This window comes from Vulpes vulpes, chromosome 1 (genome assembly GCF_048418805.1).
Source record: "Vulpes vulpes isolate BD-2025 chromosome 1, VulVul3, whole genome shotgun sequence".
Classification (NCBI taxonomy): domain Eukaryota; kingdom Metazoa; phylum Chordata; class Mammalia; order Carnivora; family Canidae; genus Vulpes; species Vulpes vulpes.
Genome location: NC_132780.1, coordinates 83,389,308 through 83,413,978, shown reverse-complemented (window position 1 = coordinate 83,413,978; position 24,671 = coordinate 83,389,308). Strand labels below are relative to the sequence as shown.

Sequence of the window (24,671 nt, the reverse complement as noted above, 5' to 3'; positions counted from 1 at the left end):
ACCAGCTAGTTATTTCTTCTGTTAGGTTTAAGTTGCAGCTAAGCTACTTAAGCTTTATTTATTGTGGCTTTGATTTATAGAAAATGATTAAGACCTTTAGTCATTTTTATTTAATTTCCACATAGTGATTTAAGATCTATGTTTCTCTATTCTTTGTTTTTAAAGCTAAACTAAAATTAATAGTTCCTAATTTCAAAACTTTCTATTGGCCTAACACGCAGACTTATTACAGGTATATTCTGTTGCTCTTGCTCTTTAATATTTTTTGCTGTTTCGATTGGTTTCTTTCAGTCCTTTATTTTCTTCACATATTAAACTCTTGTAGCCTGTAATAAATTTGTCCTAAAATTGTCTTTGGAGCAGATATATACTAATAGATAAAGTGTTTTCTTTCCTTTGACTTGGAGCAGAAAATAGGAGATGTTTTCAGAAGTAGAATTGGGCTATTAGAATTTGCATTGCATTTCTAATCTAATAGAATGTCCTCCTCAGTGTTGGACTGTACTAAATTAATCTGCTTTGATGTATAAAAAGACTAGAGGAGAAAATTACATTGATATTTAATGTTTACAGACAAGCATTAGTGAAAACCTGATTTTTTAAATAATCTCTAACTAGAAATGAAGCAAGATAATTTTAATGTTTCCTGCATTAATGTGTAGCAAGTGAATGATATTATAAACATGCTTTATGTTCAACCTTCTTGGCTTCTGAAAAGAATGTGAGGTTGGAATGTACTTACTGAGAGGAAGCAGGAAAACATAAGTTTATATACCGAGTGCTGTATAGCCATGATGTGATTTATCTTAATTCTCTCCTTTTTGTCATATAGAAATTAGAATAACTTGATTTTTATGATTAATCCAGGGTTGAAAATTATTGGGACAAAATAATCTAATTGTCTATTTTCATATCAATATCTAGAAATGGAGAAAAGTTTTAACTGAAGAATGAAGGCATTTTTAGTAATGCTGTTGTTGTCCTTATCTAGACTCCGGGTTTTCTAGTATAATTTTGAATTACTGTAACCATGGGCTACTCTGATCTTTATAATGTTTTTTGTCTAAATACAATGAAGTCATTTTATGTGTGACTTTTTCAAGGACTAAGCAGAAAAATGAAATCTCAAATTTATTGAATTTTCTGTAAAAATGTATGAGTTTTTGTTATAATTTTCAACATTATTTAAAAACCTCATGTCTTCTTGACTTGCGGAAGATACAGTAAAATAGCAATCTCTGATAAAGCATGGATTGTCTTTTAAACTGCAGTGTAATGTTGCTGAATGCAGGCTCACAGGATGATTTTTGTATATTGGAGTTCTTATTAAGTGCTAACGTTATGTTATAAACTATGGCCTGAATTCTGGTTCTTTTCTTGCCACTAAGAAATTAGATGTTTTTCAGTGTTGTTGTTGTTGTTGTTGTTGTTGTTTTTCTTCTTAAAATGAAGATGGTGTATTAGATGATTTCTTCAAGAAACAATTCTGTAATTTCAAGTGGCTATATATCATTCTAGGTGAGTGTTTAAAAGAAATGGAGAATGTGATTCTTTAGAAAGTTTCCAGCCCTAACTTAAAGACTAGAAGTAGTTAAACAATTGAATTTAGAATATTATTTGGGACACTTTGGACATTCTGCAGAGTCAGATTGCAGGTAAAGATTGCAGATTGATAACATTTCTACACATTAGTAGGTAGAGATCACACAGTAACAGGGAAGAGGCATTGGGGAAATTATTCTAGGCAAACAGTTTGGGCAATAGTAGAGAAGCAAATCATAGTTAAGAGGAATACTAAGGAGACGGTTTGGAATAGTGATCCTATTTCAGTTGGAGACAGAAATAGGAGCCAGTAGGTGGAGAACCTTGAATGTTAACATGAGTTATCTGGATATTATGTGGTGAGGAATCATTGCAATTATCTATTTATTTTTTGGTCATGTGTCTCTCAGTAGTGATAGCATTTTGGGCTTGATAATTGTGTGGGTTTGTCCAGCACATTGCAGGCGATTTAATATCCCTGGCTTCTACCTACTAAATGCCAGGGTTGCCCCTGCTGTCAGTATGGCAGCCTAGACTCGCACAGTTCCAGGTGTTCCACTGGACTTAGCCCAAGTTATTCATCAGTTATATAGGATAATCCTACCTAGGTTATGAGATTGGCATCAGGATTAAATGCAGTAATGCTTTTAAGGCCATGCAGAGACTGTTTTGGTGAATATTCAATATATGATATGAGAGTTTTTCTGTAGTTTTAATATTCAAGACCTTCATTATTTTATTCCAACAAATAGTTGTTGAGAGGCAACTAGGTACCAGGCACTGTTTAAGAAGTCTGTAATTTCATTTATTTTTATAGCTAATGTAGTCTTTTTAAAAAATCTTGAAAAAATACTGTTTTTTTTTTTTTAAGAGTCTTTCAGTGGCTCTGTTCTTCTCAATCACGGTTTCAAAATTACTATTGAGATGTGATAGGATAATATATGTGAAATTTTCATGCACATAGTAGGCGATAAATGATTGTTTAATGATTTTGCACTTGTAAGATAGCATTGGAATGTTAGACTTGCTGCTTATTAGTTTTATTTTGTAAAACAATTACAGTATTAGAAATCTGATTTTTGTTCAGATTACTTAAAAATGAAAGTTAAAAGTGAAATTTATCTGGAATTAGGCCAAATTTGTATCTTCTCTTCCCCGCTGCCACCCTTTTTGTCTGTGGAAGAATCCTAGTCATTTGGAATTCTAGCTCTAGAGGAGAAACAAGGACTTTGAAATACTTTTAGTTCTCAACTCTTAACTCTTTATTAAAGAAGACTTTGTATAAAAGGAAGCATGAGTACTGTGTCAGCAGTAGGTTGAGATTCTCAGCATGAACTACTGCAGCAGGAGGAATAGGCACTTTTACCTTAGAAACAACCAGAAACGATGCCTGGCTGGAAGCAGTTACTTTGCAGTGAATTTCTTTTTGAGGGAAACAAGGTATGATAGAATCTGAATGGAATTGAAAATTAGTAGAGAATCAAGTCTGCTTAGTAAGCCTTTCTGCCTTAAGTAGATGGGTTTTTGTTTCGTATTCTTTGTTTTCCATTTGTTTTTTTTAGTATCATTACTTTGAAAATCATAACCTGACTTTGCCATCCTGAAGGGAAAAGGTAAAGGATTTCGAAGATTGACTTTAGATTGGTGTTCTAGTCTTCAGACTAATTTTGGTTAAACTGGCTAAAATGTCTGGGCTTCAGTCTCCTTCCCTGTAAAATGGGGAGATTGGGATGCGTGATATCTGGAGTTTTTCCAGTTCTAGGATCTTAGAATTTCTTTTTCTGTGGACAATTTGGGAATGCTCTGAACCATTTCTGTCTAGAGGGGTCTTCTAATTAATTGTTCTGAGTACTTGTTAAAGAGAGTAAAGTATTAGACTCCATCCCTTTGGGGAGCCCTTTACTTTGTATCTGTTGATTGCATTCAAAATCCAAGTCCATAGATGTACAAATGTAAACTTTTGTTTACAAAAGGGAGCCTGAAAAAGCGTATGAAAAACATGCTCTTTTTTCATTGTTGAAACACAACTCACATTGAATACTTAAGATATTAGGTTATTGCATTTTTATTATATAACAGATAAGGTTTCATTATGACATAGGAAACTTGGGTATTTTAAAAATACTGTTAACAAAGTTTACTTTTCCTGTCTTGGGTGTAAATAGTAAGGATATAAAATTAAAATGAAATTACATAAAATTACTACTGAGTTTTGTTAATCTTAAAAGTAAAACTGTCAATTTTTTACCAATAACAGATGGGTTTATTAGAAATAAAAGAGGATTGCAACCTGAAACAAACCAGGTTGCTGCTGCTGCTGCTGAAAACCTGTAAACAAGTGCAGGGAACAATGGATAGGAACCCTTTTTTTAAGGAGAAGAGGGGTAAGTTGGGAAGGCATTTAAGAACTACATTGGAATAAACCAGGAGTTCAGTGCAGTGGCTTCTCATTGGGGTGGAGCTGTTGCCTGGGGTGGGGAGTGGCAGTGAGGAAATTAGTGTCTCTTCCTCTGGCTGGAATAATAGAGTGGTATCCACTGTGGGATCCCATCCATTTCTTCCTGTTAGCTCTGCAACTAACTACGAGTACTCCCCTGCCTGAGAACTCCCCTGCCAAAACCTTCTAACTCCTCTAGTGAGGTTTCCCATTACTAATTTTCACAGTTCCTAATCACATGATTTTATTTTTATATAAAGGACTTAATATAAAGACTGTTGAATTGCTGGTATGTAATTTGAGTGCTAAATTTGGTAATTGTTTAGTAACTTGGAACAGTGGTAGCTAGTAACGTACATGTAAATGATTGGACTATAGGGGTGCACATCACTAAATAAAAGGTAAGCTTTGGTTGTTTTTGTTTAGCTTTAACTTCATGCATTGGAAGTGACAAATTATTTACAAGAATAAAGTTAATCATGAGTGTCAGTTTTGTTTTGTAATGTTTAAATGAGAGTTTCCTGCCATGATTTGGCATATTTGTCAGAAGGTATACTCAGTATCTTGGGATTTAGATAATGAAATGTTTTTGTTTGACCAACAAGGTGCTTGTTGCCTTGATTTGTATGAAATAAATGGAGTCCATGAAGGACTACCAAAGGTGCTTGATACTTCTCTCTTCTCTTAGTCACATATGACTCAAATCAGTCTAAGAAGCAGTACCCTCTGATTTAACTACTCAGACTTCTTCCTGTAAAGATGGTTATGTTTATAATTGTCTTAGACTTTAATCTGAACCTAATTGAACCTAATTTTTATTTGCAACAATAAAGAAGAAAGATAACCAACTTCCATATATTAATGTTATAACAACATTTTTGAAGAATTTAAATACCTAGTAGTTACTTTTGGATTTAGTAATATCAGTTGCTTTAATCTCTTACTCTCTTGTGTTTCATTTTAAAGAAATTTTTGCATACTGGTTTTGTTTACTGGATAACTTTTTTCTTTGGCTGTGGAGGGTAAGTAGAGGAAAGAATTGTTGACATGGTTTACTTCTTAAATGTTCACTGTTCAACAAAGGGTCATGTATTTCGTGATTCCCTCAGTCTAGAATATTATTTTCCCTATTAAAACAATTCTTATCTTTAAAGCTCAGTGCCTTTGTCTTTGTGATTATATGATTTAATTCCATTCCGAGTTCCACCCATGTAGCCATCTTTTTCTTAATTCAGCATTTAAAATCTAAATTTCCACATTGCCATTCTTTATAAGTAATATGTAGATATTTTAACTGGCTAAAATTAGACCTTTTTGAAATTATAGCTAAAATATTGAGTAGTATTTTCTCTTAAAACAACTGTCAGAACATTACTGCATACGAGAAGATGCAGTAGAGTTTAAAGCAATGCAAAATAGAATTAACCAGTAACTGTTTTATCAAGGGGTGCTTGAGTGGCTCAGTTGGTTAAGCATCTGCCTTTGGTTCAGGTCATGACCCCAAGGTCCTGGGATTGACCCTTTCATGGGGCTCCCTGCTTAGTGGGGAATTTACTTCTCTCTCTGTCTGCTGTTCCCCCTGTTTGTGCTCTCTCTCAAATTAATGAAATTTAAAAAAAAAAAAAAAAAGTCCAGAAACTGGATAGTAGTTGGCATACAATTCTAAAATCACAACAGAAGGAACACAGAATCTTTTAAGAAAAGATTTATTTATTCTAGAGGAGGGAAGGGGGAGGGACAGAGGGAAAGAGAATCCTGAAGCAGACTTCCTGCTGAGTGCAGAGCCCCATACAGGGCTTGACCTCAGGACCTTGAGATCACCACCAGAGTTGAAACCAAGAGTCAGCCACTCAACACACTGAACCACCCAAGTGCCTCAGGAACACAGATTCTTCAATGATCAATAGATTCTCTACTAAATATCCTATAGAAGATAGATATGTGTGTACATTCAGATACATTTAAAATACTAAAGATCTAAATTCTTCAAGAGTCAGCAAACTTTTGTTTTTTTTTAAAGATTTTATGTATTCATTCATGAGAGACACACAGAGAGAGGGAGAGGCAGAGACACAGGCAGAGGGAGAAGCAGGCTCCATGCAGGGAGCCAACATGGGACTTGATCCGGGTCTCCAGGATTACGCCCTGGGCTGAAGGCGGCGCTAAACCGCTGAGCCACCCAGGCTGCTGGAGTCAGCAAACTTCTGTAAATGGCTGGATAGTTAATATACTAGCTTTTTGTTTCTGACAACTACTGCCAATGTAGCACAAAAGCAACCATAGATAATATGTGGAGGAAGCAGTATAGATGTGTTTTAATAACATTTTATTTATAAAAATAGGTAGTGGGGTGATTTGGTGCACAAGCTAATGTTTTTGTAATCCTTGTTTTAAGTCATGAGGCTGCTTTGCTTTTAAATCAGTGGCGAGGAATGCTCAGTAAGCAACTACTACAGGCATTTTTTTATAGTTAATGCAGGTATAATTTGTGAAACTTAATCAGTTTAAATTTAACCTTTTAGTTATAAATAGAAAGTGATTTAAGAAAAAATTAGTAATTCTTAATGACGTGTACTTCTACATGCTAGGTTAAATTACTTTTGTAAGTATTTTTTGGTCCTGTGGAAGAGGCTTTTTTTTTGAGGTAAGGATTAATATGATAATGAAGATGCTTAACTAGGCAGCTGTTGGGGGCAGTTCAGCAATCAGTTCTATTAATGAAGTATTCAGCTTGTTTAAGACCTTTACTAATCTAATTTTAATTAAAAATGTTTGCATCTCTAGCTTTTAAAAATATTTTCATTAATAATATAGAGATGTAGATACAATTAGTTTTTTTTTTTATTTTTTGAAAGATTTTATTTATTTGAGAGAGTGAGAGCATGCACACACAAGCCAGAGGAAAGGGGCAGAGGAAGAGGGAGAAGCACCTATCTGCCTAGATCCCAGGTCATGCCTGGAATGGTAACCTGTGCCCAAGGCAGACACCTCTAACTGACTGAGCCACCCAAGTGCCCCTAGATGGATAACTTTTATTTATTTATTTTATTTTTTAATTTTTTTAGATGGATAACTTTTAAAGATAAAAGTGAATGTAAGCATCTTACTAAAATACTACAATTTTGTAGTTGTCTACCAGTTTTGATGAAAAAAATAACAGTTTTCATTTGTGGAAGAAAACCTGAAAAATGATGTATTTAAGGAAAAAAAAACCTCATAAAGTTCCTAGAAGCAAATTCTTCTTTAGAGTTAGATATATTGCATGTCCCTTAGGAAGACTGTGTGCTACTTTATATGGAAACTGAAATTATATCTTTTTGAAAAATTTTTATAGTTCACTACATCGTTTTCAAGTAGCAATAAGTATAGATAACATTTTATTCAGTAAATAAGGCTAATTTCTACTTTATTCCATTTCTCTAACTGGTGTTAGTTAAGCTTATAGAAGTTGTTACATTAGACAAATAAATGAAATGATGGCATGCTGAGCTATAGCTTTTTACAGGTGCTATGATTTAAAAATGAATGTTGAGGGGCTCCTGGCTTTCTCAGTTGGTAGAGCATGTGACTCGATCTCAGGGTTGTGAGTTCAAGCCCCACATTGGGAGTGGAGCCTACTATGAATGAATGAATGAATGAATGAATGAATGAATGAATGTTGTTCTAGAGTAACTTAGATTCCCTTACAATGGAAAATACAAAGAGGTTTTAACTAAAAAAGAGCTAATATTTTTGGTTTTATAATTCCTCATTTGAAAATTAAGTTTTGCTTAGCACATGTTATTTGTAAAATATATAGTCTTAGAGATAACATGGTAGCTACTCTTTAAATAATGAGATTTTTTTATTTGAAATAAGGGATTTTGTATATCCCTAGTTTAAATTTTGTTTGTGTTTTCCTTTCAGTAAGTGCTATCTAGAATTTTTGGAGTTTTCTTGGTGAGGTTGGCTATTGAAGAATGATTAATCCTACCCTTTCTCAAAACTACATAATCTTTTCTTGTAATAGCAGTACCTCTGCTTTTTCACAGCAGTACTCTGCCAGAGGTGACTATAAATCTAGTGGCATCAGCTATTGCAGTACTTTCTACTAAATTGCTTTCCTTTTATGTATTTTTTTTCTTTTTGTCTTTTGAAAAGGAGAAAAAATGCTGGAGCAGACTTTTCATCTATTCAGTCTCTATACTGTATTTTTCATAATGGGTTGTATTTTTCTTTTAAAATTCTCTTTGCCATGCTTGAGAAAAGAACTTAGCCATTAAGCATCTGAGAATGGATTCTAGGATAAAAGATTGTTTTTACCTGATATGTCAGAATGTACATTCTTTCTTGTTTCTCTAACTCAGACCACTATTATGACTGTATGTCTCATAAACTGAGCAAGTGTTTCATTTCAAAGCATATTTATATATTAAAAGCTATTCTAAATAATTACCTGTGATAATAAATATAATTCATTTTGACCCCTTTAGAGACAATCCTCACTCCAAAACGGAATAATAAGAATGAAAAATTTTCAACATCTCTAATTTGTTTACCAATAATAAAAAATTCTTATTCAAAATAATAGTGGAAGAGGTAACTAGAGGCCTGTTTTAACCCGTGAATACTATAAGTCTAGATGCTGTTATTACTTTTTTGTTTTGATATTCCTTTCATTCACATGAAAGCAGTTAACTGACATAATTTTCCAAATAACACTGGACATATATTATAAAATGTTACAGTTATGTTCCATTAAGGAAGTTTTAAATGTTGATCTTTGCATTTTTCAGAGTTATTTTTAGTATCTCATTAATTTTTTTTGCAGTAATAGTACACATTATCATTTTTACTTAAAGAGCAGACTAGCAGTGTTAAAATTGTGAGTCGGCAGTAAAATTAAGTATGTCTATCCTTATAAGCATGTGGCTAACTTCATTTATTAATGTATTAATTTTTTAAATAGACTATTTTTTGAGCAGTGTTTGGGTTCAGCAGACCCACATTTCCTTGTCTGCTCTCAGCGTAACCCTGCCATTATCCACATCCCCCACCAGAGTGGGACATTTTTTAAAATTGATGAACTTACACAGATACATAATCATCCAAAGTCCATCTTTACATTACGGTTCACTCTTTCTGTTGTGCAGATATATGACATGTATCCACCATTATGGTATCATACAGAATAGCTTCATTGCCTAAAAATCCTCTGAGCTCTACCTTTTCATCTCTCCCTCATCCTATCCCCCAACTCCTGGTAGCTAGTGATCTTAATTGTCTCCAGAATTTTACCTTTTCCAGAATGTCTCTGTAGTGGGAATCCTACAGTTTGCAGTCCTGTCACATTGGCTTCTTTCACTTATTAACTTTCACTGTGGGTCTATTCATGGCTAATAGTTCATTTCTTTTCAAAGCTGAATAATACTCTATTAATCTGGATTACTACAGTTTAGTTTAGGGTAAATTGGTTCCTTCCAAGTTTGGGCAATTATGAATAAAGCAGCTATAAATATCCCTGTGTAGGTTTTTGTGTGTTAATATAATCTTTCAGCTCCTTGGGGTAAATACCAACAAGTGTGATTACTAGATTGTATGTATGATAACCGTGTTTTCAGTTTTATAGGAAACTACTAAACTGTCATCCAAAGTAGCTGTACCATTTTACAGTCTCACCACTAATGAACTTGAGTTCTGTTGATCTGCATTTTTATCAGCTTCTGATGTCATATCTAGGTGTTGGCTATTTTGATAAGTTTGTAGCAGTTTCCTTGTTTTAGTTTGCATTTCTCTGGTGATATATGGAGCATCTTTTCATATCCTTGTTTGCTATCTGTCTTTGGTGAGGTGTCTATTAATGTCTTTGGCCCATTTTTTAATTGGATTGTTCATTTTTTTATTGTTGAATTTTAAGAGTTCTTTGTGTATTTTGGATTACAGTTTTCTATCAGGTGTGTCTTTTACAGTATTTTCTCCAAGTTGATTGCCTGTGTTCTCATTCTCTTGACCTTATATCTTATAGAGCACAAGATTTTCATTTTAAAGAAGTCCAGTTTATCAGTTATTGTTTTGTGCTTTTGGTGTGGTACCTAAAAAATCATTGTTTTACCTAGGGTCATCTAAGTTTTCTTCTATGTTATCTTCTAGGGGTTTTATAGTTTTGCATTTCACATTTAGGTCTATGATCCATTTTGAGTTAATTTTTGTGAACACTGCAAGGTTTGTATCTAGATTCGTTTTTGGTGGTAAGGTGTGAGAGGAGGGGAAGCATTCTATTGTACTGTGATTAGGTCTTAGTCTGTTAGTGAGCCTATGCTTCTGAACTGTGAACTTCACAGTGATTCTTAGTTACCCCTTGCCCCCCTCCACCCGGTGAATTAGGATAGCTAGAGTGGGTTGGAGTTGGGTATTTCCCTTCTGCCAGGTCAGTTCAGCTCTGATAAGCCCCCAGCTGTCTAGGCTCCCATTAGTTTCCCCTGAGGACGATCTTGTTAAGAACAGAATGCTCCAGTGTATTTAAAAATGGTTGCTTTTCCCCCACTCGTTACTGGAAGCAGGAGGAGATTTTTCTCAGATATCTGCTGTGGGAACCTAGTGGAGATTTTTCTCAGATATCACCGTGGTGAGCTTCACTAGTGGAGCTCTTGGAGGTAAAACTCACTAAAGTGTAAGGATTCCCCTCTCTCCCTTCATGATTGGGTCCCCCTGGAGTTCTGACTCTCAGATTTGTCTGCTTTAAGCCCCTAGCAATTCATCCATTACACTTTAGATTTTCCTACCCTAGCACTGATTCCCATGGTGGTGTCTGCTGGTTTGTTTTGGTAAGTTGTGATTCATGGTATTGGCCTGTCTTTGCAGTTTTGGGGATAGTGATTTGCCCTGTGATCTCATTTGTCTTATGGATCTAAGAAGAGCTGACAACTTTTAGTTTGTTCAGCTTTTTCCTTGTTGCTAGGATGGAATGGCAGATTTTAAATTTCTTATGTGCTGGACCAGAAACCAAAAGTCTGTGTTTTTATAGGTGAAAAAATACATAATCTTCAAAAAAACATCAAGCAGGTGAAACTATACAATAGGGTTATTCTACTATAGAAATGTGAAAAACTGGTATTTGACAAAGGCTTTGTACTACAAATACACTAATAGTCATAAAATACAAAATGAAATGTTCTTCACCGTGGTAAACTTTGGTAAAGATTTACTAAATTCTTCCTGTGGTCGTGTTTCTATCAAGTTGATTAGAAGTTCAGTTAGAAGTAGCAGATCATTAGAAATTTGGAAAATATACCTATGATCAAATATTGAGGGGATTCATGATTATTCCTTTTGAAGAAAGGCAGTCTGAGAAATTAATAAGTCATTCATATATATAAATTTAATTTTGTGGAAGATAATGCTTAATTATACTCACCGGGTTTTCCAGGTTTTTTTTACAACCATGGCCATACATTAGAATATTTTATAGAGCGGAAAAAAAAAAAAGAACATACAAACAATGTCCAAACATATACTTGGATTTCTTCGGTAGATACTCTGAGTGAGTGAGTCTGGCATGGGGCTTAATATATGTAATTATTTTATGTGAAATCTCTATGGATGCTTATGATGTAGAGCCAGAATTGAGAAAAATACTGGTTAAATGTTTGACAGACAGGGTAGCAGTATTCTTAGTGAGGCAGATGTTAGGTAGAAACATGTTCAGTAAAGTGTGTGTAAGCTGACACTCTGCTAGACCATTGCCTTTGGAGACAGAGCTGTGAAACTGGTAGGAAATATTTATGAAGATGGGAATGCACTGGAGTCGCAGGATTGAATTACTGTCTTTCCTTGTCCTAGCATTGTATCACTAGACATGAGGACTAGCAATAAAAAAAGGACCATGTAATCTCAATACGAAATTGATAAAGTCTGGTCTTGCAGGTACGTAGTTGTCATACTGATTAGGTGGAAGAGGGAAGAGACAGGTGAAGCATTTGCAGATGAGAAAGCTGCAGCACACGTAGGTTGTCTTATTTATCACAGATCATTTGACCTATTTCCATTTTTTGAGTAGGATAGATGTATGATGTACTACTTCTTTTTATTTGTTGACTCTCACTTATTTCTCATTACAATGTGGAATAAAAAATGAAGTCTCTCAGCTGCTCAGTGGTTGTAGTTTATGTTTACATCAAATGGGAGAGTTGGTCTGATGCTAAAACCTCCCCCTCTTCATTTTTAGAATGCTTTCATCAATATTCTTTGACCACATTATGGTGGTGTTTAGATTTTAACTTTACTATTGAAAATAATCATATTATGGTTAAGTTTCTTCAGGACTTAAGTCATTAAAAATAAAAATCATTTGCTGAGCTTTTATTCAGAGTATTAAATTAAGCCAGTTGAGAGTAGCAGTACCTTGAAGGCTTAGTAGAGATGTGAATTATTCTGTTTGCTAATAGTGTAAGAATGCAGTAAAAGAAATGGTAACAGAAGTTAGTGGAAATCATCAGGGGTTTTGGTGGATAATTTAAATCAGGAAGGAATAGTTTACCCATCAAAGTTCTTCTTGATTTGTTAGCAGAATATATGTTCAATGAAAATTACTTTCACACAATATTATATAATTAATTGTATTACACTGTAGGATAATTTATTAGTCACTTACGAGTTCATGGAAAGTTCAGTTATCTGTATCCTCGTCTTTAAACTTTGTAGAATATAAGTGTATTTTCAGAAACTGCACAGGATATCAAAGTCCTCCAGTTGCTTTGCATTTTATATGTATTCCAGTCTTCCATTTCTAGTTTGGAAAATTGAATGTGTCACTTCTGTAGGGGTTGGAATAATGCCAGTACTTTCTTGCCTTTTTTTTCATTGACAGGAATTGATGAACAGATTCCCTGAGAAGATATATAATCTTTAAAAAATCTTAATAATTTATTAAATATAATATCTCATTCTTCAAAAAAGTAGAGGTTGCCAATATACATGCATGAAAACTTGCTTAGGAGCTGTACTCTCAGAACTTACCACTTGGCTGGGGTCCCGTTTCCTGCTTCTTTAACTATTTTATCCTTTACTGACAGTATAGTAGAAAAAGGCAGAATAAACAGAGGAACTATTGCTGTGATTGTAATACTAGCCTAACAAATGATTGAAAGGGAAAATGAATAGACTGAACTTACAGATTCATGGAATTTTAAAAGCTTATAAAGGGTCCTCTCTATTGTTTCTCATCCGTTAGATAGATACCTGTGTCTAAATCTTGAATGAAATAAAAATATTTAAACATTAAGTGCAAGACAAAAGGAAATAAGGAGCTTAATTACAAAAATGTTCAACTATAGTGTGATTTTTTTTTCTCTTACTATGCTGCATTTCAGTTAGGTTGCTAAATAGTTAAATTCATTCATTGCTTGTGGCAGATATTTTAAATCCTAGATAAAAGGGATTTTTAAAAGTATATTTAGTATATAATGTTTTAACTTGTTTCATTAGTAATTGCAGCCATTTTTGTCCTTAAATTCAGTCCTTTGTTTTTGCCTATGTGTATTATCATTTATCATTCATAGACGCCAATTTTTTTATTACAGCTTTATTAAGATACTTTAAATACTGTAAAATTTACCCTTTTAAATATACAGTTCAGGGCTTTTCACTGTATCTGCTGAGTTATGCAATCATCAGCATTTCTTAACTTCAGAATATTTTCTTTATCCCAGTAAGAAACCCCATACTTATTTAACAGTTATTCTGCCTTACACTCTCTACCCAGTCCTTCATAATCACTTACTTTCTATTTCTATGGATTCATCTATTATGGATATGTCATATATAAATGCAATCATATAATATATAGTCTTTTATGATTGTCTTTTATTCAGCATAATGTCCTTAAGGTTTATCCATAATATAGAACGTATATAGTGGTTCTTTTCTTTTTATGGTTGAATATTTCATTGTATAAAGACACTGTATATTATTTATCCAATAATCAGTTGCTGGATATTGAGATTTTCCTCTTTTTTGGCTATTAGGAATAATACTGTGAACATTTGTGTAGAAATTTTACATGTATGTATATTTTCATTTCTCTTGTTTATATTCCTGGGAGTGGAATTGCTGAGTCATATGGTAACTCTGCATTTAACATAGAGGAATTGCAAATTACTTTCCAAAATGGTTGTACCACTTTACAGTCCTGCCAACTAATTGAGGGTTTTCATTTCTCCATATCCTTATAAACTCTTGTATTGTGTTTTATAATCATACTAGAGGAAGGTGAAGTATTTCATTGTGGCTTTGATTTGCATTTTCCTAATGTTGAGCATCTTTTCATGTGTGTTTTGGGTATTTGTATATTTCTTTTGAGAAATATCTATTCATATCCTTTCTCCATTTTTAAATCAGATTATTTTTTTTAATTTGGTTGTAAAAGTCCTTTTTATATCCTGGATATTAAATCCTTATTAGATACATGATTTACAGATATTTTCTCCTGTTCTGTGGACTGTTCTTTCACTTTCTTGATGATGTCCTTTGAAGTACAAAAATGCTTTTTAATGTTAATGAAGTCTGATTTGTCTATTTTTTCTTTTGTGGCTTGGCTTATGCTTTTGGTGTTACATCCAAGAAGTCACAGCCTTATCTGAGGTCACAAAAATGTACATTTTATTTTAAGAGTTTTATAGTGTCAGCTCTTGAATTTAAATCTTTATTTTGAGCTAATTTTTTTAATATAGTGTGACATAGGGGTCCAAATTAATTATTTTTCATGTAGATATTATCCAGTTATCCCAAGACATATGTTGAAAAGACTGTTCTTTCTCTATTGAATTGTCTTGACATCCTTGACATCCAAAGTCAGTTGATCATAAATGTTTATTTCTGGATTCTCAACTCATTCTGTTGATCTAGCTATACAGTAATTATGCTAATATCACACTGTCTTGATTATTGTAATAGTGTATTAACTTTTGGAATTAGGGAAATATGAGTCTTCCAACTTTGTTCTTCTTTGTCAAGATTGTTTTGGCCCTTCTCAGTCCCTTGCATTTCCACATTACTTTTAAGCTCATTTTAGGCTCAGCTTCTCAATTCCTACAAACAGCTGGGATTCTGACAGTTACTGTGTTAATTTTGTAGGTAAGTTTGATGAATATTACCATCTTTACACTATTAAATTTTCTGTTCTATGAATATGGGATGTCTTTCCACCTACTTAGATCTTGCTTCAACAATGTTTTGTAGTTTTCAGTGTACAAGTCTTGCATTTCATTGGATAAATTTGTTCCTAAGTATTTTGTTCCTTGTGATATTGTAAATGGAACTGTTTTCTTAATTTTACTTCGCAGATTGTTTGTTGCTAGTGTATAGAAGTACAGTTGATTTTTGCATATTGATCTTGTGTTGTACAATCTTGCTAAACTCCTTTATTTGTTCAAATCAGTGGTTTTTAGTCAGTTCCTTAGGATTTTCCTATACAAGATCATGTCTTCTGTGAATAGAATGGTTTTACCTTATTTCTTCCTTTTAAGTCTGGACACTTTGTATTTCTTTTTCTTGCCTGGTTTCCCCTGCAAGAACATCCTGCATATGTTGAATAGAAATGGTGAGAATGGACATCCTGTATTTTGCCTGAGCTTAACAGGAAGATACACATTTCAGTCTTTCAGCATTAAGTATGTTGTGCACTGTAGGTTTCTCATACATGCTCTTTGTCAGGTTGAAGAAGTTCCTTTTCCTTGAGTATCATGGAAGGGGGTGGATTTTTTTCAAAGGCTTTTTTCCTGTGTCCGTTAAAATGATCATGTGATTTTCATCCTTTATTCTAATACAGTCTCTGATTGTGTGGGCTTTTGGAGTATAGGGTGGCTTAAAAATATTTGTAAGGAGGCAATCTCAAAATTTCAACTATAATTAGAATATAGAACTCCACTTTTTGCTTATCTGCTTGGTTATAGTGCTTCATTAAAATTAACAGGTATTTATCACCATGAACTAAAATGAAAAATGAGTCTGGAAAATTTTTTTTTTGATTAGTGTATTGCTTGTGCCCAGTTGGTTCTATAATGTTTGCTTGCTACTAAAAGTTGCATTTGGCATAGTTTTAGAGTTTTAGACTAGTCTGAGTTTATTTTGTGCTCAGATGCAAAATATTATAAATATCCTTCTGTAAGTTCATTCTCTGGTTTTAATATGACTTAAAGCAACTAGGAGTGACATTTACATTATAACCAGGGCCCATAGATGCAAGAGCACCTGGCTCTGGGAGTCCCAAAAGGACTACTGACAGTATCTAAGTAGAGCTACCGATGGTGGTAGAACAAGAACGAAATTTATTTCAGTGAGGCAAACTAATGTCTCAAAGACTGTCTTTAATGTGCTAAAAGTAGTTCTCTGTTTATATAAGGAAAATGTGGGACAAAGATCAGTGGGTCCATGCAGGTGGGCAGTAAAGGTCAGGTTGATCATTGTCTTGGGGTCAATTATGTGAGGTCTTGCTGATTTTGGGGCAGTCCCAATTGCTTGAAGGGTAGTTGGTCCATCACAGGATGCTTTGCCATAGGGTTCTCTGCCTGAGTTAAAAGATAAACTGGAGAGAAGAACTTAACTAGTTAGAAAGTACAGATTAGGGTCAAATGGAGATAAAGTCCTCTTTCAGCATGTAAAAATTGGCTCCTTTTTGGTGCAGTAAGGCTTGGTGATTTATATTTAAATTCTTGTATGCATGTATGTATGTGTATACTGGAGTTAGACTGCCTGGGTTCAAATTCCACCTTCTTTTCTAACTAGCTGAGTGGCCTTGGTCAAGTTATTTAGCTTGGTTGTATCTCAGTTTTCTTTTTTGCAAATAACAGAGCCTGTGGAAGGAGGTATTCTTGTAAGCTAATACGTGTATGGTACTTGATACATATTATTTATTTAATAAATCTTAACTACTATGATGGTGTTGATATACTTAAAGGTTTCCTAATTCCTGGTTTCTTCCTCCCTTTCAAAAAAAAAAAAAAAAAGAACAAAACACCACTTAAGCAATTGAGTGAATATTTATTTTGAATTTGATGGTCCAGTATTCTAAAAGGTTTATTTAACTGGTTTTGGTCTTTGTTTCTGCTTATCTCTTCCACATATATCTTCCTGATTATTCATCAGTAAATGCTAGTTTCATTATATTGTATTTTTTTCCTTAAATATTTCTTTTCTCCCTGTTGCTTACTTAAAGGATCATGTCTAAATTCAAAGATTTGCGTTCAAAGACTTTCCTCTCAGCCTGTTTTAGCTTTGTCTTCTGCAGCTCTTATTCAGGAGTTACGATGGTGTATTACTCTCAGTAATAACAATATTAGGAAGAACCACATATGCAAGAAGCCATAATCATTAGAAAAAAATAGAAAAGAATATGAATATTTACATCTGTGACATGCTGTGATCTAATATATTCAAAGTTATTTTCTTACATTATGGTATGTCCAAAATAAGGTGTCTTTATTTCTTGTTGAAGTAGTGAATATACTAGTTAAATAATGATAATGGATGGGTACCGTTTGGGGAGTACACTCTTAATAGGTTTAATTCTCACCACATCTCTGCAAGCTAGACATGATTAGCATCTGCATTTTATAGACAAAGTGGAGAAGTGTAATAATTCTCCTCTGGTCACAGCAAGTACTAGTGGAGTTGGCATATGAACTGACTTGAAAGAAGATGTCTTAATTTTCACTGTGCCTCAGATGTTCCTGTGCCATATCAACAACAATAAAACAAAGACGGATACCTACCCAGGCTGCTTCTCAGGCAATTTGGGTTTAGTAAATTTGCAGTTGAGCTGGAATTCTGATACACTGTCAGGATTGAGAACTACTTGCTCTAGAATTTGTATTCTTTCAAGTACTATCTTTTGATTATATGTAAGTACCTTCCATTGCTTAAAATTTAATTTTAAACTTTTTGTTACTACAAAGTAATGATTTATGACTTTGTTCTCCCCAATCCATAGAGCTTTTGTAATATTAAGGATCCTTCAGGGCTGGCTACAGCATAGTACTACCTTATCCAAAGGAAAATGGAGAGAAATCAGTAGTAACCTTGAGAAGAATCACTTCCCTGAGCCTCCAGATTACCATTTTTTAAAAAGATTTTACTTATTTATTCATGAGACAGAGAGGCAGGAGACGTAGGCAGAGAGAAAAGCAGGCTCCATGCAGGGAGCCTGATGTGGAACTCGATCCCGAGACTCTAGGATCATGCCATGGACTGAAGGTAGATGCTCAACCACTGAACCACCCAGGTGTCCCCAGAATTATCATTTGTAAAATATAGATAACAACCACCTTTCAGAGTTACTGTGAGGATTAAGTACAATTGTGTATATAAGACATGGAGACTGAAGCTTAGTAAATAGTAGGTAATTCTTTATTAAGAAAGTAAATTTATCATCTTAGCTATAAGTAAAGTGACTATATTAATATTGTCATAAAAAAGTATCGTTTTGTCTGGAATAGTTCCATGTGTAGATAATAATAAACCTTTCTTGACTTCCAGACTTCCTGACTTAAACTTTCCAGTCTCTATTAGTAAAATATTGATTGGTACCCACAGCGCAATGAAGTTTTCAGACCAGTAGGCCCAAATTAGTAGATCTATTTGCTTATATTTTACTTAACCAATAATCAGTTTTGTGTATTTCCACATCTATTGGTGCCTGTCATATTTGTTATTACAATCTAGTAATTAGTTCACTTTCAGAATATATAAACTGATGTGAATGCAAAATAGAGGGTTTTAAAAAATATGTATAAAAATGTAGGATGAATACTTTGAGAAGACTTCATGAAGTCAGTCACTTAAAATTTTTCTGATGCTGTGTGGATAACAGTAAATGATCAGATAAGAAGTAGGATTGTATGTGAATGCTGCATTTAGAATGCATTGCCAGTATCTTTAAGGATCTGTTTAAAAAATTTAACTACAAATCTTACAGTTATGAGTATATTTTATTTATTTGTTTGTTTATTTTTAAAGATTGTTTTTGAGAGCATGCGAGTGCATGTGAGCATGCACATGGGGGGAGGGGCAGAAGGAGGGAATCCTCAAGCCAACTCCCCATTGAGTGCCACTACTGTGGGCCTGGAATCTATGAGTCATGAGATCAGGACCTGAGCCAAAAACCAAGAGTCAGATAAATGCTCAACTGACTGAGCCACCCTAACTTACAATGGCTGTGCTGTAAGAAAAACAATTGAATCTAGTTAATAGATCCATACTTCAAAAAGTCTTTGGATAATATGACAACATTAGCAAAATTATGTATGTTTTTTAAAAAAAATAACACATAAGGTAAGTAGAGTTTTTATGATTCTTCATAATAGTTCACTTTTTTTTACTAACTTAATTTTACTGATCTGGTTAGATGAGAAGTTTTACTGTATGTAAAATGAGGATTATAGAATATGCTAATTGGTCCCAGAAGAATAATTTCGCTGGAAAGATTAGAATTAGACTCCATTTATTAGCTAAAAGGGCATCCTTTCAAAAGAAATGGATGAATATAAATGTAGGTATCTTGGCCAACCACGTGTGATTTGGCACTACCAAGTGCCAATGGTAACAATTTGAAATGTAGCTTCCTGTAGGTGCATTTGGGCAATTGGTGTAGTAAAACTAGTACTAATACTGATGATGGTGATGATGATAAAAGTTTGAGATGCTTAAAGAGTAGGGTACTATAGGCAAAACATGCACGTTTATTTATGAAATAATAGAAGTTCATTGCTGGCAGTAAAATGAAAAAATTTGTGGAAAATAAATATCACCTAGAAAAACTTAGAAATCAGAAGGAAAAGGTGCACAGAAAGTAGGAATTTAACCTGTAGTATGCTTATTTTTACTTAAGAAAAGCTTTTGGACATTAAAAAGAATATAGAAATAGTCTATACACCTGAATATGAACTTACATAAAGAGAGCTGTAATTTCATTAAATCCCATCACATTTTAGTTTTAGATTTAGCCTTTTATTTTTAATTAATATTTATTGTGAACCAATAAAAAGTAGATTAGTATAGTGGCATGTTAAAATAGCTAATTTCTCATTTCAAGTTTATGAAGATAAAAGCATGTAACGATGATTGGCACGTAATAAGTTGTAAAGTGTTTGGATTTTTGTTTGTTTTCTTTATTTAGCATACCTTATTAAGAGTATAGACTCTGGAGCCAGAATGGTTATTCAGATCTCATCTCTGCTTCTTTTTAGTTGTTTAACTTAACAAGTTACTGATTTCTCTGTGCTTCAGTTTCCTTATCTGTTTATGAGGAGGGGGAAATTATATATTCTTCATAGATTATGGGAATTAAATGAGTTAGTATATACATATAACATGTTTAATATATGCCTAACAGAGAATATTGTGTTTACTGTTATCATATGCAAATTAATACAAATTTGCATATTTTGAATTCAAGTCTGTCATAAAAGATTGATTCATTGGTAATATAACATCATCATGCTACAATAATAAACATAGTAATATGGTTCATTATATTAACTTACACTATTAAAAATAATACTATAGGAATGAAAAATGCCATAAAAAGACTGGTTCCAAAAGCATTTTTCCAAAATGACATGTCTCTGCTTTTCAGATTTGTTTGCTGCTTTGGGAAAAATTGGATGCTCCCCCGATCAACTACTTTTAACTCTTTTTATTTTAAGTGACAGAAAAAAAAACGGTGCAGAGTAAAGTGTATATATATTTTACATTCTGTATATTCCTATTTTTGATAGTTCTTTTATTTTCTAGAAGGAATAGTTATTTCTTTTAGACCTGTCATCTCTGAGACTTCTGATTATCAGCAGAAGCTAGCTGATCAGATTGATGCTTAATAAATGTAGCTCTGAATCTTAGTCTCAGTAAATAGCAGGTAGTGAATATCAGGTCATTGGAATAATTTATTAGTCTATTATATAACTTAAGAATTGCTATAAAAAGCCCACAAATACTGTAGACTCCTTAATGAAATTAATGACAGCTTTGGTCGTCCAGGAGTAGAATGTTACTGCCAACATGACAGTGGAGCTGCAGTCATCCAGCTTCAGTTCCTGATCAATGAGGTCAGTGAATTGCTTTAATCTGTCCTACTTATATTTGAAATAGGGCCACATCTGGTCTTTCAGATTTCTTGCATGCGTTCATACTTAGATATTTGAACAAAAGTATATTTCTTATAGGTCACACAGCTAGTAGCAATTCACTTTAAGCCATCATCATGGCTTAAATAATGCAAGATGCTTCTTAAAACAGTGTTGCAAATAGAATGGTATAAGTAAATCTTTTGGTACAGGGTGCTGCATTTAAATTTTATTTCTTGGATATTGAAAGTTATGTAACACTAAAATCTATATTAAATTTTTTTTAAAGATTGAGTTTATTATAAATAACAAAATATACTTCTCTAATGACTTGTTTGCAATACAACCAGGAAACAAAAATCCATTAGAAAAGAAAACTGGTTATTGTTCAAAATTGTTGTGTCACTTGAAGTAATTGATGATGCCTTTTTTTTTTTTTTTTTTTTGATAGAGTATAAAGTTAGGAAGAAGCTCAGGAAACTAATATTTTTTTTTTGTCAGGGTAGATAACATGCTTGCAGGTTTTTAGAAAGTATGAGCAATTGCAGTGACTTGCAGCTAGAGAGTATAATGCTAATTAAGCGAAATAAGTCCGAGAAAGATAAATACCATACAATTTCACTCTTGTGGTATTTAAGAAACGAAAAGGGGGAAAAAAAAGAGGTGAACCAAGAAACAGAGTCTTAACTATACAGAACAGTCTGATGGTTACCAGAGGGAGATGGGGCAGGTGGGTGGAATAGGTCATGGGGATTAAAGAGGGCACTTGTGATGAGCACTGGGTGATGATGTATGGAATTGTTGAATCACATATTGCACACCTAAAATTAATATAACGCTGTATGTTAACTAATTGGAATTTCTAAAAAAATTAAAAGTTAAAAAATGAGCAGCTCTAAGAATAGATGTTTACTGTATGGAGTGACAAACAGAAAAAGCTGGTCGTTAGAAGAAATTACTGCAGAAAAGGCTCTGCTATCTTTATTGTGATGATAGTCTGTGGACATTCTTTTTGCCCTCAGGTCCTTAGGTTCCATGGAATAAATTCTTAAATGAGTGTGAGAGGAAAAAAAAAAAAAACCAAACACTTCATACCTTTGACCTTTTGTAAAATGTTTTTATCAGAAGATTAATATGCAATTATGTAGGGGTTTTTGAGTCAGAAGTGTTTTTTTAAACACTGTTTAGTATTCTGTTTAGAACTGTATAATATGCATTGTAAAATGTTAAAATTTGAAGGAAATCACAATATAGAAAGTTGAACCCATTTATGAGGAGTCAAGATTATTTTTCATATTTTTAAAAAAAATTTGGTATGAAATAATTCTGGCAGTTAGTTTCAAAACAGAAGGGGTCTGTCTGTATGTACTTCCCTTAGCTTCCCCTGATAGTACCATTGTGTGTAACAGTAGTATAATATCAAACCAGGAAAGTGAATCCATATTCTACTATTAGCTAGACTACAGACCTTATCTAAATTTCACCACCATGTACTCCTGTGTCAGTATGGGTGTGTAGTTTTGTGCAATTTTATGATGCATAATAGATTTGTGTAATGATCACCATGAACAAGATACAGATCAGTTTCATCATCATAAAGGAATTTCCTAAGGCTCCCCCTTTACAACTGGGCCCCCTCCTGCTCTCAGTTCCTAATCCCTGGAGACCACTAACCTCTTATCCATTTTTATACACGTGTTAAGAGTATTTCTTAAAGTAGTACATGAACCAATGTAAATAACATACTGCAAACTGATTAAACACCTACATTTTAGAAATCTTAAGTAATTTATGTTGTCATTCATGCAGGATTCTTTTGGATAGGATTCATCTTAAGAGTTCTTGGATATGACTTTTTATTTTACATGCTTAGATGTTACATTTTGAGTACTTAAAAATGATGTTACTGTTTTAAAAAATGCTTAGCAAAATATGAATAATTGAGGATTGCTACAGAAATCTGACAATTGAGAGTAGCTATTTGCTTTTATATTTAGTAGATCGTATGTAGGTAAAGGGACCACTAAGGGAGGTGGTCAGCTGTTACTGCCATTTCGGCTCTATATCTCTATGGTGAAAATAAGGATGAAGAGTACAAATCTCTGATACTAAGAATCTTTGAGTTTCTCTGCTTCAAAGTGATATAGATAAGAGGATGCTTTCTAAGTGAAAGCATATGGACTTTATTTCTGCTCTCCTATAACCATATTGTAGCAGTAGGAATTACACCATAGAGTGGTCTTCATAGAATTTCAAAGGTGGAAAGGACTTGGGGAGATCATTTAATGTAAATTTGCAGAGCTATTTTAATCCTCTTTGATAAATGAGAAACTCTTAGTTTAAAGGAAGGAGATTTTAAGATTTCTTGTAATAACCTGATGAGTGGAATCCTGTTTTGAAATTAACATAAATTTTTCATGTTGCATTTTTATCTTACTGTCAATATAGATGAAAAATATCTGACTCTTTGGAGGAAAAACAAGCACATGTCTTAATAAACCAACCTTAGTGTACAGATTCTTAATTCTGTTCACATATCAGAATCACTTCTGGAGATTTTTAAAGATAAACCTGTATAAGTTCTTGCTCTGAAAGTTCTGATTTGTTAGATCGAGGGTGAGACTTAGCCTCCTCTGTGATTCTCATATGGGGCCAGAGATTTTCTTCTCCATACTTAATATTATTTAATACTGTCAGATATTTTAACTTTCTAAATTAGTTGATTGTTCGATCTTTTGGTTATTGAACTTATAGTTGCTGAGTGCTATCTTTATTTTCTGTATCATTCTAGTAGTAGAATTATGATCTAGGCATAGTGCATTCTAAAGAATTTTTCTTAAAATGGGAATGTTACTTCATATTATATTTTTCTTCTAGTCAAGATGATATGTAGTAGTGGTCAAGTAACTCTAATATTACTTCTGGTTATAGCTATCAACCGTAATGTCCATCTAGATCCTACTGTACTTATAGTTTATAAGATACTAAATTATACTTTAAATTGTTGAAGAAGTTAAAACATTTTGTACAAATACATATAACAGTGTATTACATCTACTACTTAGAATTTGGGTGAGACAAATGTTTCTGAAAATTAAATCTATTTACTGAAAGTTTTGAAACTTGGGAAGACTTTTTTTGACAGCTCTTTAGTAACTTTAATGTTTGTAAAATGTGTTCTCTATAAAAAATATTACACTTTATTTTTAAGGGAGCTCTTGTGAGTGCCTTGGCTGATGATACCTTACATTTGTGGAATTTACGTCAAAAGAGACCTGCCATACTACATTCACTTAAATTTTGCAGAGAAAGGTAAGAATTCTCTGTTATCCTCAATGTAAGATATTTGCTATTCTATTTTGAAATATGTTCTTTGAATTTTTTTGTGATAGACTTTATGCACAATCTAAGAAATAATTCAAGAACTTCAAAGGATATACAATAGAAAGCAAGCTTCCTTTCTTTCCAGACTCATTTTCCTCTCTAGAGACAATCACAGAAATTTCTTCCATGTCCTTCTAGAAGTACTTTGTGCATATAGGCAAAAATCTTTTTAGATAGTGCTTTTTTTTTTTTTTTGCATAAAGGGGAAGATATTA

The 24,671-nt window shown here is 33.3% G+C and overlaps 1 protein-coding gene across 4 annotated transcripts in view; it reads left to right on the top strand.

Annotated features, from left to right (window-relative positions):
- STXBP5 (syntaxin binding protein 5) overlaps positions 1-24,671 on the top strand; it is a 165,408-nt gene that overhangs the window by 4,604 nt on the left and 136,133 nt on the right. For all 4 annotated transcript variants that reach the window (XM_025997974.2, XM_025997976.2, XM_025997975.2 and 1 more), the window contains exons 3-4: positions 20,973-21,054; positions 24,284-24,384. In XM_025997974.2, the coding sequence (XP_025853759.1) occupies positions 20,973-21,054; positions 24,284-24,384 (183 nt within the window). The remainder of the gene's footprint in view (positions 1-20,972; positions 21,055-24,283; positions 24,385-24,671) is intronic.